The sequence below is a fragment of the Sinocyclocheilus anshuiensis genome, unplaced genomic scaffold (assembly GCF_001515605.1).
Source record: "Sinocyclocheilus anshuiensis isolate Anshui unplaced genomic scaffold, SAMN03320099.WGS_v1.1 scaffold1626, whole genome shotgun sequence".
NCBI lineage: Eukaryota > Metazoa > Chordata > Actinopteri > Cypriniformes > Cyprinidae > Sinocyclocheilus > Sinocyclocheilus anshuiensis.
Window position 1 is genome coordinate 98,245 of NW_015547254.1, and position 12,699 is coordinate 110,943.

Consider the following 12,699-nt stretch of genomic DNA (forward strand, 5'->3'; position numbering starts at 1 on the left):
TCACTGCATGCAGTGAAGTCTGAGATGATGCAGCCTGCTCTGCTTATTGGCTTCACTGTGAATTTGCTGCCAAAAATAGGTCATTTTTAAATGTTGTACTCTTTGATTTCTCCTTTAAGCCACCAGTGGAGCTTGTTTTGAAGACCCTACAATTTTAAATCTAACAATTGAATAATAACAGTTTAATTCAGTGTTTATATATTATTATATATATTATAATATAGTGTGTGTGTGTGTGTGTGTGTGTGTAGACAATACTGTTTAAAGGTTTGGAGTTGGTAAGATATTTTTAGTCTCTTATGCTCACCAAAGCTGCATTTATTTGATTAGAAGTACAGTAAAAACAGGAATACTGTTAAATATTTTTATGATTTTAATTAAATGTTTTCTATTTTAATACATTTAAAAATGTTATTTATTCCTGTGCAACATAATGGATGATGATTATTATTATTATTATTATTATTATTAATAAAACAGCTGTGCTGCTTAATATTTTTGTTGAAACATTTATACATTTTTAAGATTCTTTGATGAATACAAAATTCAAAAGAACAACATTTATTTGAAATAGATTATTTATTTATTTATTTTTGTAACAATGTAAACATCTTTACTGACATTGTTGACAAATTGAGTATCCATTTCTTTAGGGGAAAAAAACCTTACTGACTCCTGAGATTTTTTTTGTAAAAGAAATTATTCATACTAAATATATTTAATGATATTAAAATTGATTAAAAATAACAGTAAATTCATTTATAATGTTAAAAAAGATTTCTAATTCAAAAGTTTTAAATTCTGTTCTTCAAAGAATCCTGAAAAAAAATATTTTAGACAATGACCCCCCCCCCGCGGCTGTATTAACAGGCTGTTTTGTTACTGTACCTTTAAGACTTCTATACATAAGTGAACTATGTTATGGTATAGTAAAAGGCATTCATAAGGATGGGCCAAGTTGTTTAATATTAAAGGGGTCCTATTACGCTCTTTTACAAAGCCTTGATTTTGTTTTGGGGGTGTACTAGAACAGGCTATTTTACATTACAACACCTCTCTCCCCAGTCTGGCATGAATGGCTCGAACAGTTCCTGTATCAAAGGAAGGCCCGCCTTCTGAAATACGAAATGTGCTGTGATTGGTTAGTTGGGCCAGTGTGTGTTGTGATTGGCAGCACTCAGCACCTGGTTGGGAAATGTCACGCCCCTTACCATAGCCGCCTGCAAGCTTCAGTGTAAATATTGCGTCTATATCAAATCAATTTGACAGCGATTTAAACCCGGATGATTGTAACCACTCTAAGTTCATCTGCCTTGGGAAAGCTAGCGTGTCTCCGACATAGTGATAACACTTGTTGCCTTCTCTAGTGCAGCTCAACCAGGTCTTGTCCCATTCGTCGGTATTTGTGATATCACAAATCCCGGAAAATATGCGTTGTAGTCCAAACGAGTCGTTCGTTGTAGTTTTTGAAAAGTGATTTTTTTTTATTTTGTGGAAATAAAATATCTCCTTTTGAAGTGGACTTTGAGCTTTGTAACTTTGCAGATCTTTTTTCAAACAGCAACATTACAGACTAACTAAAGTTGAAAAAGTGAAAAAGCATAATAGGACCCCTTTAAATATGTGATGATATCCCCAGTAAATGTGGGAGGTCATGTTAATGTTCTAATGAATGTGATGTCATAACCATGACCATTTTTGTATTTAAAAAAAGCATCCAGTTTTTCATGACATAGCCTCTTTAAATGCTATTTTTATTAACCAACTGCACAACATCATACAAAACATGCTATGCATGTAGGCAGTGCACAAGTATTTCTCCTTCACCCAATTATGATGACAAATGCTGACTGCTCTGACATACTGAAATCTGTAAAAATATATCCTTGACATTCAGCCAGAAAAAAACTACAACCTCCATCATTCAGTATGCAACAGGAAGCGAGCTATCTCCTCTCTCCCGTCTCGCTCTCAGGTGTGAAAACAAAGCGATGGTGCCAAACACTGAAAAAACTGAGATGGTGAGAAAGAGTGCGTCACTGAGCTCTCTATCTCGGAAAAATGTTTTGCTCTATACACGCTCTATTTGGAGAATATTCTTGTTTTGTATAATATTCATGTTATGAACTTCACTTCTCTCACTGTTTATTAGCTACTGAATAATGTGTTAATGACCTGATCAGACCTATATCTAATTAATACCACCTGATGAATTCCATGCTGCCAGATTTAAAACACTTATGTAAGAAACTGCAGACAAACAAACATGTTTTGTGTCACTGGTGTGCATTTGTATGTTGAAAGAGACATGACAAATGGGTGTATGCATGCGAATTTACACTCTTCTACTGCTGACAGAGCAAAAAGCCTTGAGAGATGCCTTTTCAAACACTACAAACTCGTTCCACTAGTCTTTACAATCTGAGACTGACAATGAAATGACTTTACAAAACACAGCTCCTGATAGAGCCTGAATCAGATTAGAGATACCCTTGATTGTCCTCACGATGTCCTAAAAGCTACATCAGTCAAATATGACTTCTGTCATCAGTTTCCTGCATGAATTTGCATTCAACAAGATGAAACGAGCATTTAATTGACTGCATTTACATGCAGACTAAAATGTTTGACGGATAAAGACATTTCAAAAACAGTATCCGTATTGGTCTAGAACGCAAAAACAGTACTAAATCCACAAGGAGGTACAAAAATACTAATGTAACGTCTCTGAGAAAAGGATTCTACATGACTGACATGTAAACAAGCACCCACAATGATATTCCAGAATGTGCGTTCAAGCAATCAATTTATTTGGTATATGCATTTCAAGCGAACCGTTTCCAACTAGCCAAATATTATGTAAATGCAGTCGCACAGGGAAGTGGTATCAAACTGATGATTTTAATCCACTCCTCTGCCATTCAAAACATCCAAATGATTTTTCCAGGCTTTCTCTAACAGCCCTGATGTTCACTGAGCTCTTTGATACCATTCTCCAGTCCTGATGGAGAAAGCGCAAACAAAGCATATGATAAAGCCATTATATACTGCCGTTTTGACTGTTGTGTGTGTGTTAGGGGTGTGTGTGTGTGTGTGTGTGTGTGAGCCAGCGTGACGCACCTGTAGAGTGTTTGCGCGCTCGTTCAGAGCCTTTGAGAACCGAGGCTTTGAGATCTCCCAGGGACTTGGATGACCTCATCTCGCTCTGCTTGTCTTGGCCGCTCACCTGAAGGAACTGTGGAGAGGTGGACATATATGAGGAATTCTGCTAAACCTGGAAAAATACAGTTGTTTGTTTTCCCAAAAAAAAACGTCTAAACAACCTTAAAACAACTTCAGAGGCAAAATTATGTAAGACATTAAGAAATGTATATACAGAGAATATATCCAGAATTAAGGTTTTTCTTTCCCACAGAATGTTTTTCATTTTCCTAAAAAATATTTTGTATTAATTATTATAATATTATAATTCATAACTTAATTATTAATATTAATATTGCAAATTAATTGTAATATAATGTAACAAAATATATAATAATAGTAAATTTAACCAAATGTAGCGTTCTTTATTTTACCTAAATAATACAAAGGTCTTAAAAAGGTAAAGGATATGTAGTTGTAAGGTGGTGGTCTGAGAACTAGTTCATGTACAGGTTAGGGTTTCCATCTGGGTTTAGCTTTTGGCTTTGGTTTGGGTTTAGTTTGGGTCGCTTTGCTTTGTTTTGGCTTGGACTCACTTGGTTGTTGGGAGGTGTTTTCAGAATCACTCTCAGTAGGTTGTTCAGTCCAGAGCTGGAGCTCAATCCCTGAACTGCTCTGTCCAAATCCTCCTGACACTTCAGAGCCACCAACATCTAAAACCAGACAGATTATTAATAAAATGCAGAGTTTAAAAAAAGAGGCATAAATGAAATGCACAGATCCTTACTGCAAAGTATAAACGCTAATCCGATTGCAAGTAACTGAAGAGTAATTGATATGTAGTGTCAAAGCCGATATCCTGAGATCAAAGTCAGGTGGAAAGTATAAAATTGATATACACTGTGGTGCAAAAATCTGAGACCTGTTCCCATTTTTCATTCTTTTATAATTTAACTCAATCATTTTCATTACACTGCCATTCGAAGGTTTGGGGTCAATAGGATTTTTTTATGTTAGTAATATTGACAAATAGTAATATTGTGAAATATTATTATGATTTGAAATACCTGTTTCCCATTTCCGTTTTTTTTAATGTCATTTATTTCCAGTTTTCAGTGTCACATGATTTTTCAGAAATCATTGCAATATGCTGATTTGGTGTTGAAGAAATATTAATATTATCAATGTTGAAAACAGTTGTGCTGTTTAATATTTCTGTGGAAAGTCTGATACATTTTTCTGGATTCTTTGATGAATAGAAAGTTCAAAAATACAGCATTTATTTAAAACAAGAATTTTTTTAAAGAATTTTTTTGTAAAATGATCAATGTTCTTACTCTCACTTTTGATCAATTTAATGCATTCTAGATGAAAAGGTATTCATTTCTTAAATAAACATAACTAAAAAAATCTTACTGACCTCAACTTTTGAACAGCAGTGCATATGAAAAGAATAACAATCTGATTGAAAAGTCAAATTTGGTATTTGATACATCCCACTTTTGCTTTAATGAAAGATTTCTTCATTATACATCGTACATTGTCAATTTGTCACACTCCTAAAATTGTATATAATAAAATTAAATGATAATGATAAATAGTTTTTAAAATCAATGTAATTTTGTAACTTATTTACAACTTTTATATCTTATATTTGTTAAAAATGCACTAAACAGACATTTGAAAAACAGAAAAGTATCTGTATTATTCACGGAGTGAAATTTTGGAAGTGAAACAAACTACCATTTTTGTTAACAAGCCCAACAGGCACAGTTATTACAGATGTAGATAATGCCAAAATGGCTAAATATGGGCCGATTAATTGTCCTGGCTGATATATATTGACCTATCACTACAAAAAATGTCAATAAGTTACTAAGATCAATGCACCACCTCTTTATCAGTGTAGTATAGGTCCATTTGCTGGCCGAAGGCCTCTGTCACCTTCTGAAGCAGATCCTTGAACTTCAGCGGCCTTTGGAATGGAATAATTCTAAAGCAAGAGAAGAAAAAGTCTGGTCAAACCAAAACAACTTTAAGACACCTGCAAGAAGTACAACGGACATTCCTTTCATTTAGTTTTGCTGTCCATACGTAAACAATATGTAAACATGGCACTGTGGAGTGCATGAAGGCACCCTTCCAATCATGGGTCACATCCTGAGATTGGGGGTCGTTGCCATAGCAACAGAGGTGATGAAGGGCGTTGCAGAATCCTTAATCAGCATACGGAAAGGCGTCTCCGCTGATGTGCGAGTCCATACTTCTACAGCCATTTATGGTGTATTCACTCATAGGACAGACCACAAACCGTGTCTGTGTTTATTTAACAAACATGGCTGTGTTTAGAGTGTGCGTCAACGTGTGGGGCGAGAGAAAAAAGGAACTGAGTGCAAATTGGTTTGTGTGTATGCATGATGTTAATGCAAGGCAAGCATGATGAGTTTGAATGTGCATGAGTGTGAGTTTGGCCTAATCAAGCGGAGCGGACCACTGTTTCAACACCGGGGCCCACATCACAACGCACACAAAGGCAGATGGAGCGCTTCCTGAGAGGAAAGAGGAAAAAAAGTGGAGCAGCGCTGGAAGTAGCAGGAAGCATGTTTTCCCCTCCTCCTCCAAAGTTTAGCACACCAGCCAAATTTTGCCGCACACACACAGCACTTCATATCTATCACTTTTGAAGAAGCATTATCTTTAATAAACAACTTGTGACTTTTTTTGTATCAAAGTCTACAAGAATAGAAAGAACAGCATTTATTTGACATTGCAATCTTTTTTGACAATGTTTCTGTGACTTTTGATCAATTTAATAAAAAGTATTATAAAAAAAGTATAATACTTTTTACATACAAGTATCAATTTCGGTAACACTTTACAGTAAAGTCCCATTAGTTAACATTAGTTAATGCATTAACTAACACTAAGGAACAATGAGCAATGCATATGTTACAGTATTTATTAATCTTTGCTTTAATTAAAAACTGTAATGAATAAAAATACAACTGTTCATTGTTAGTTAATAGCCCAGATCCATTAAATAATACTAACAGATCAAAAATTTGATTTTAATAATGTATTCGTAAATATTTTAATTAACATTAAGATGTAACTAATGTAGTAAACTAATGTTAACAAATGGAAACTTATTATAAAGTGTTACCTTAATATCTTAAAACAAAACTTTGGAAGAACCGCTATCTTTAACTTTAATAAACTATTTGTGAATTTAGCGATTAGTGGTTTTTGTATCAAAGTTTACAAGAATACAAATCATCATTCAGAAATTAGATTATGCAACAATTTTGAAAACATTTAATTTTTCATTTCCATTTTCATTTTTTTTTTCAGGATTCTTTGATGAATAGAAAGTTCAAAAGAACAATGTTTATTTGAAATGGAAACTTCTCGTTTTTATTGTCATTTTTGGTCAATTTAATGCATCCTTGCTACATTTCTTTTAAAAAAGAAATCCAAAAAAAACAAATCCCATTTCCTCTTAAGTTTTGCACACCAGCCAAATTTTGGCATGCATATACACAGCACTTCATATCTACTACTTCTGGAGAGCTGTTATCTTTAACTTTAACAAACAAATTTAGACTTTAGCAATTAGTGGTTTTTGTATCTCCAACAATGACAGCTGTTTGGTTCTCATCTAAAGAAGTTTAAATAAGGACAACTAGGGACATCCGTCATGGGTGAAATCAAGCTTTTATGCTGATTTGAGATCAGCTGTATGTTGTTTAACAGTCAGATTTTCTGTAGATGAAGCTGCTTGTGTTTTGAGCGATGGCTCTGTTTACACTGACTAGCCGATGAGGGAGATAGTGATGGAAGAAAATCATAGTGGAAGACCGGAGAAATGCAGGATGTAGAGTACGAGATGATTTTCCTAACTCGGTGTGCACAGATAAGCTCCTCGGTTTGGCCGCGTCTCTCCACGCTTGGCATGGCACGCGGCGATCTCCTCCTTCCTGTCTCGGTGTTGCAGTCGCTGCCAGAGGAAGACGGATTTGAGTGTGTCCAACTAGGCTGGTCTGTTAACTAATGCCTGTTCTGATGTGTTTTTTATTACTGTAGGTGCAAGTGTGTTTATTTATAATGTGTGTTGTGAGATATGGAGTTATACGCATACAAGTTTAATGCAAGGTACATTTTACAACTTTCTGATGTAATGCAATGAAAACAACATTAATGGCACTAACAAAAAAGCACAGTGATATTACTATGTTGTTGTGGAAATATATAGTTGAATAGATTTAGCTGTACACTACCGTTCAAAAGGCTGGGGTCATAAAAACAGTAATATCGTAGTACTGTATTGTATCTCAAAATAGTTGATTTCTATTTGAAAGTATTTTAAAATGTAATTTACTCCTGTGATGGCAAAGCTGAAAGTTTAGCATCATTACTCCAGTGTCACATGATCCTTTAGAAATCATTGAATATGCTGATTTGATGAAGGAACATTTTTTTATTATTATTATCAATGTTGAAAACAGTTGTGTTACTTAATATTCTATAAATATTTCTGGAAACAGTGATTTTTATCAGAATTCTTTCAAAAAGTTCAAAAGAACAGCATTTATTTGAAATGGAAATCTTTTGTAACAATGTAAAATCTTTACTGTCACTTTTGATCATTTGTATGCATCTTTCCTTAATAAAAGTATCAATTAAAAATAAATCTTTCAGACCCAAACTTTTGAATGGTAGTGCACCTTCTTATTAAAAACCTGATTTATTTTAAGCTGCATGTATATAAGCCAGTGCATAGTGCAATTTGGATAGTGGAAAAAAAAAAACTGTTATGCATATTCATGAGAGTGGATGGAAATACCACCATCTAGCCAGGCTGGTTTATTAAGATTCACTGATATCATTGTTTACTCAAACAATAATATACAGACGGATTTTAATACTAATTTGTCCCTCATTTTAATTTTTGCTCTTAGTGAAGAAATACTGTATATGAGAGAAGGGATATATACAGAGTCCTGGCCAGTTAAGGAAATGCCAAGATGTTAAGCTTCCTTAAAAACAAAGTCCATTTAAAGCAAGTCAGGGGGGCCATGAGGGGATGCTGGGGGGTTACGGAAAACTTGAGAGAGAAAAAATAAACCTTGTAACCGAATTGCTTTGTATAAAAAAGCAACCAGAATGTATTTGTAAGCGTTTACCTCTTCTTGCGAGTTTGGAATGATATTTATTGTGAAAAATACTACACAAATAAATTTGAATTGAACAGAAAATGTTTTTATAATATTGTAACAGTAAGTGGAGAAAATGTTGTATGCTAATTCCTTATGTAAAAGATATGCAAAATAAATATTCTCCAGTTAATATTTTAACCATTTGCTTAATAAGTTAATACAATACGATTACAAAGTCAAAAATTTGTTTTTATAATGAGTATGAATGGGTCTGTACACCTTCATATTCAATATATTTGGGGGTCCTTGGAAATAAAAACTTTTTTCCTAGAGTAAAACGACGTGACATGAAGGCGAATGGCTATTCTGATTAAAGGTGGGATGCTGTTTTCAACAGCCACCCAATTCCTTTCATTGATTTATCCACTACTGCACTAGTCTTCCTCATGCATCTCTGCTTAAAGCCGAGGCAGAACAGAAGAGAGTTAAACACAAAGATTTTGTGCCACAGCAGCCAATTAAAGCTGTGAAAGCAGCACACCCGGCTGCCTGTCACCTTAAATGCAGTGTGTGATACTGCGCCAACGTCCTGTGACATAACCCACCGAGGCATTTCACACAGACGGCGGACCTCTGGGGATCTTTAAGACCAAAGTGTGACTTCTCTCAGGACGCATCAGGGCTTTGTGGTACTGACTGACAATAACGTTAATTCACTTTCTTCCTGTAAACAAAGCTTCGTCAATGTCATAGATTCTTCCTATGCGGAAACTGGCTTGATATGAGGGAAAATACCAGCTTTTTATGAGTACATTAGTAAGACGTTACGTTTGCTAAAACACAGATGGATATACTTTGCAAAGACTCACATGTTGCCATTTGGCAGTCTTGAGCTGGGAAAAAATGACATGTTCTGTGTGTGGGTGTATGGATGACCTACAGGACATTGAAAATTAATACTGGGTGTGCCATTGAGCTCAAACACTTGGCTTCACCTCCTCTTTCCTCTGCCTGCGTCTGCCAAACTGTACCAGAGTGTGGGTGAAACGCCGCATCGAAATGTCAAAATTCTTTTATAGGAATGTTCCGGTTCTTTTGGGCAGCTTGGCATATTTTCCGTTCTTCCCTGTACCGAGAGATCTTAGAAATGGCGTAACGAGAGCCGGGATAAGACGAAAGGAAGGAGATCAGAGTCGGGACTGCAGAGCTGCAGAAATAATAAGAACGTTCCGACTCACCGTTTCTCTCGCTCATGCTCCAGCTTCACCCGTAAATCCTGAGAGTAGAAAACAACAAAATGAAATGAATTAATTCAGTGGATCAAGTACACAAATGAATTCTGATAATCTGCTCTTCTGTGCAAACTATGAGTAAAATCAGTCATACTGTAAACAAACAAGAAAATAGCACAGAACATATATAGTATATTTATAAAGACTGAGGGTCAAAAATGAACACCAAATGTGACTACAAACAGACGTTGGCAGGAATATAAAACGGAGAATGAAACTTACTCGCCAAGTGGTTGGTAACTTTATAACAAACTGCAATATACTACAGAGATCAACACTAAGGATTTTTTCTATTGGCCGGGTTGGGCCAGTGGTTCAAATTGTTACTTGCCCTGCCAACACTTTCACTGGCCCTGCCACAAAAAATAAAATAGTTGCTGTTATCATTGGTTTGATCTGTTATCTTGTATGATCTTGTTATCTTTAAATGCATCATACAGAGACAAAATGAAAAGAAAACGCCATTTCTGAAAACAGTCAGTTCCGTTCCCCTCAGAAACACATTCATAAAATTCAAGGTTTGGATTTTCGTCCTATATTTCATGCATCGTGTACAGTGATCTGGTTCTGTCTGCTACAGTATTTTCTCCTCTTTGTGTCCGTCTTCAGCATCTCTGGCCTCGGTTAATGGCCGTTTACAGACTAAGTATAATAATAACGTAATAGTTCCACACAAATGGCCATTGGGAAAATTATTGTAGTGCAGTTTGTGCGCAAGCACGGAACAGAAGATAGTCTGAAATAAAACAAAAAATGGACGGTCGATCGGTGCATCTGTTCTCCACTGTATAAATTAAATATAGATTAATCATTGTTAAAGCTACAAAGTTACTTGCCAGGACGGGTATTTTGCCATACATTTGTATGTATTTGTCGTGACGATGCTGCAGTGGCCCGATCGGGCAAGTGACAAATCCGTCTACTGTCCCGAACGTCTTTCACGCTGGCCCCGGGCCATCGGGCAGTCCTTATTGTCGAGCCCTGTACTACATGGTAAACTGTAAGACATGTCATGTCATAGTTTTTCTTGGTTGCTTAAAGTTGTTTTTCTTCTTCAGTACTTATATTCTTTGTATTAAACCAGTAAAACAATAGCATAAAAAATTCTATATTTTTATTAGAAATAATGCAATAAACATTTGTATTAATAAAACAAAATACATTAGTATTCATTTTGAACCACCAAAATTTAAATATGAAAAGAATTTCAAAGATAAATATTGTATATTATATATTATTTTTAATGCATTTTTTTATTTATTAATTTTTTCAATAAAAATTATGCAAATATGCCAAAATGAAAATATGAAGAACAAATTCATTTTGAAATTATATTATATTATTATATCATTTTAATAAAAATATTGAAAAATACAGCTTCGTAGCTTTTAAAAGCTTACATGTACGTTCTTGCACGCCATGTCATTTAGCAAATACCACAAACTAGCCATATTAAATGTATTCTCACATTCAGTCTTGGTCTACTAACTACAAATACATGTCTTAATCTGCATTTGCTTTGCATTCAAAAACCACAAGATGTGACACTGAATAAATATTACAAATAGTATGTTCCTGTTTCCTGAAGTACACATCTGAAGTACACCCACATTGTTTTCTTCCTGTATGTCTGTCATCAGTGCCGTAAAATCTTCACACAGTTCAGTTTATCCAGTCCTACAACTACAGTTCAGCAGATCTGAATGCATGTGTGCATTCATGTATGCACATAATAACAGGATGAGGGTTCTCCTCTCGAGTGGGTGGTCAGGGTGAAACCTTGTATATCATCAAATATTTTTGTAAACCTTGTAATGATCAAATATTTTTCACAATGAGTTTATACCTGAGGCAGATAGAATAATTAAGACTTGTAGACTTATACTGAGAAATAGGGGTGGGCGATATAGCCTCAAAATTATATCACGATATTTCAAGAATATTTGCGATAACGATATTTATGACGATATAGAAAAAAATATAGAACAACATTTTATTGGTGATTGCAGCTGGCAGGCAGCAGCATTTATTAGCACAAACAAAATTAAGGGCATTTTCAATCCTTTTCCAATGAGCTACTGTCATCGATGACAGACTACCTAATTTGAAGTGTAAATTAGGGGTGTTTGGTTCCAGGTTTTTCGGAGTCGACTCAGACTCCTCGACTCCATTTAGCGTGACTGTCCAAATTACTCTAATTTAGCGGTGACATTACCTTTAAATGAGCTATGAATTCGTCACATTATAATGGTCAGGGGATGGCGCTACTGCCTTTAACAGCATTGATTTTAAAAATAAATCAAATACATAAAATACATTTACATTTAGTCATTTAGCAGACGCTTCTATCCAAAGCGACTTACAAATGAGGACAATGGAAGCAATCAAAATCAACAAAAGAGCAATATGCAAGTGCTATGACAAGTCTCAGTTAGCTTAATGCAGTACACGTAGGTTTTTTTTTATTATATAATAAATAAAAAGAAAATGGATAGAATAGAAAAAGAAAAGAGCAAGCTAGTGTTATAGAGGCCTTTTTTGCTTTTGTTAATTGTATAATAAACAAAAGAAAACAAATAGAATACAAAAAGATTAGAAAAGCTAGAGTTTTTTTTTTTTAAAGAAAACAAGCAGTTAGTAAATGAGTAAATGCATACGAATTAGGGATGCACCGATACCGATACTGGTATCGGTATCGGGCCCGATACTGAGCTCCTGTACTCGTACTCGTTAAAATGCCCGATACCAAACGCCGATACCACACAGCATGTGATAAGCGCCATATTCAGACAAAGAAACATCGACAACAGAACAACAGACAGCAGAATGGAGTTAAGGATGTCTACTACGAAGTATATGTATGCAATGAATATAACGTTAAACATTCAGTATTAACGCCTGTATAGCTGATGTGTGTGAGCTGATAAACAAAGCACGCTGAGTACATTGAGCGCGCGGCGGCACAGATGCGCGAGCTTGTCGAGTGAATATACCTTTCTCACAGACATCACTGGAAAGTTTGTAGTTCAGTCGGATACATCAAAAACAAGTAAGTAAAACAATGCACAAGTTACTTAACGGTAGGGAGAGAGAGAGAGAGAGAGAGAGAG

At 35.1% G+C, this 12,699-nt stretch overlaps 1 protein-coding gene across 4 annotated transcripts in view; it reads right to left on the bottom strand.

Moving 5' to 3' along the window:
* The window catches only part of LOC107701654 (mitogen-activated protein kinase kinase kinase 3-like), a 79,038-nt gene that overhangs the window by 22,850 nt on the left and 43,489 nt on the right, over positions 1-12,699 (bottom strand). For 3 of the 4 annotated variants that reach the window (XM_016503696.1, XM_016503698.1, XM_016503697.1), the window contains 4 exons: positions 9,536-9,573; positions 5,035-5,134; positions 3,738-3,854; positions 3,121-3,235 (listed from right to left, as the gene is read on the bottom strand). In XM_016503696.1, the coding sequence (XP_016359182.1) occupies positions 3,121-3,235; positions 3,738-3,854; positions 5,035-5,134; positions 9,536-9,573 (370 nt within the window). The remainder of the gene's footprint in view (positions 1-3,120; positions 3,236-3,737; positions 3,855-5,034; positions 5,135-9,535; positions 9,574-12,699) is intronic. The other variant, XM_016503699.1, reaches the window with a different exon arrangement.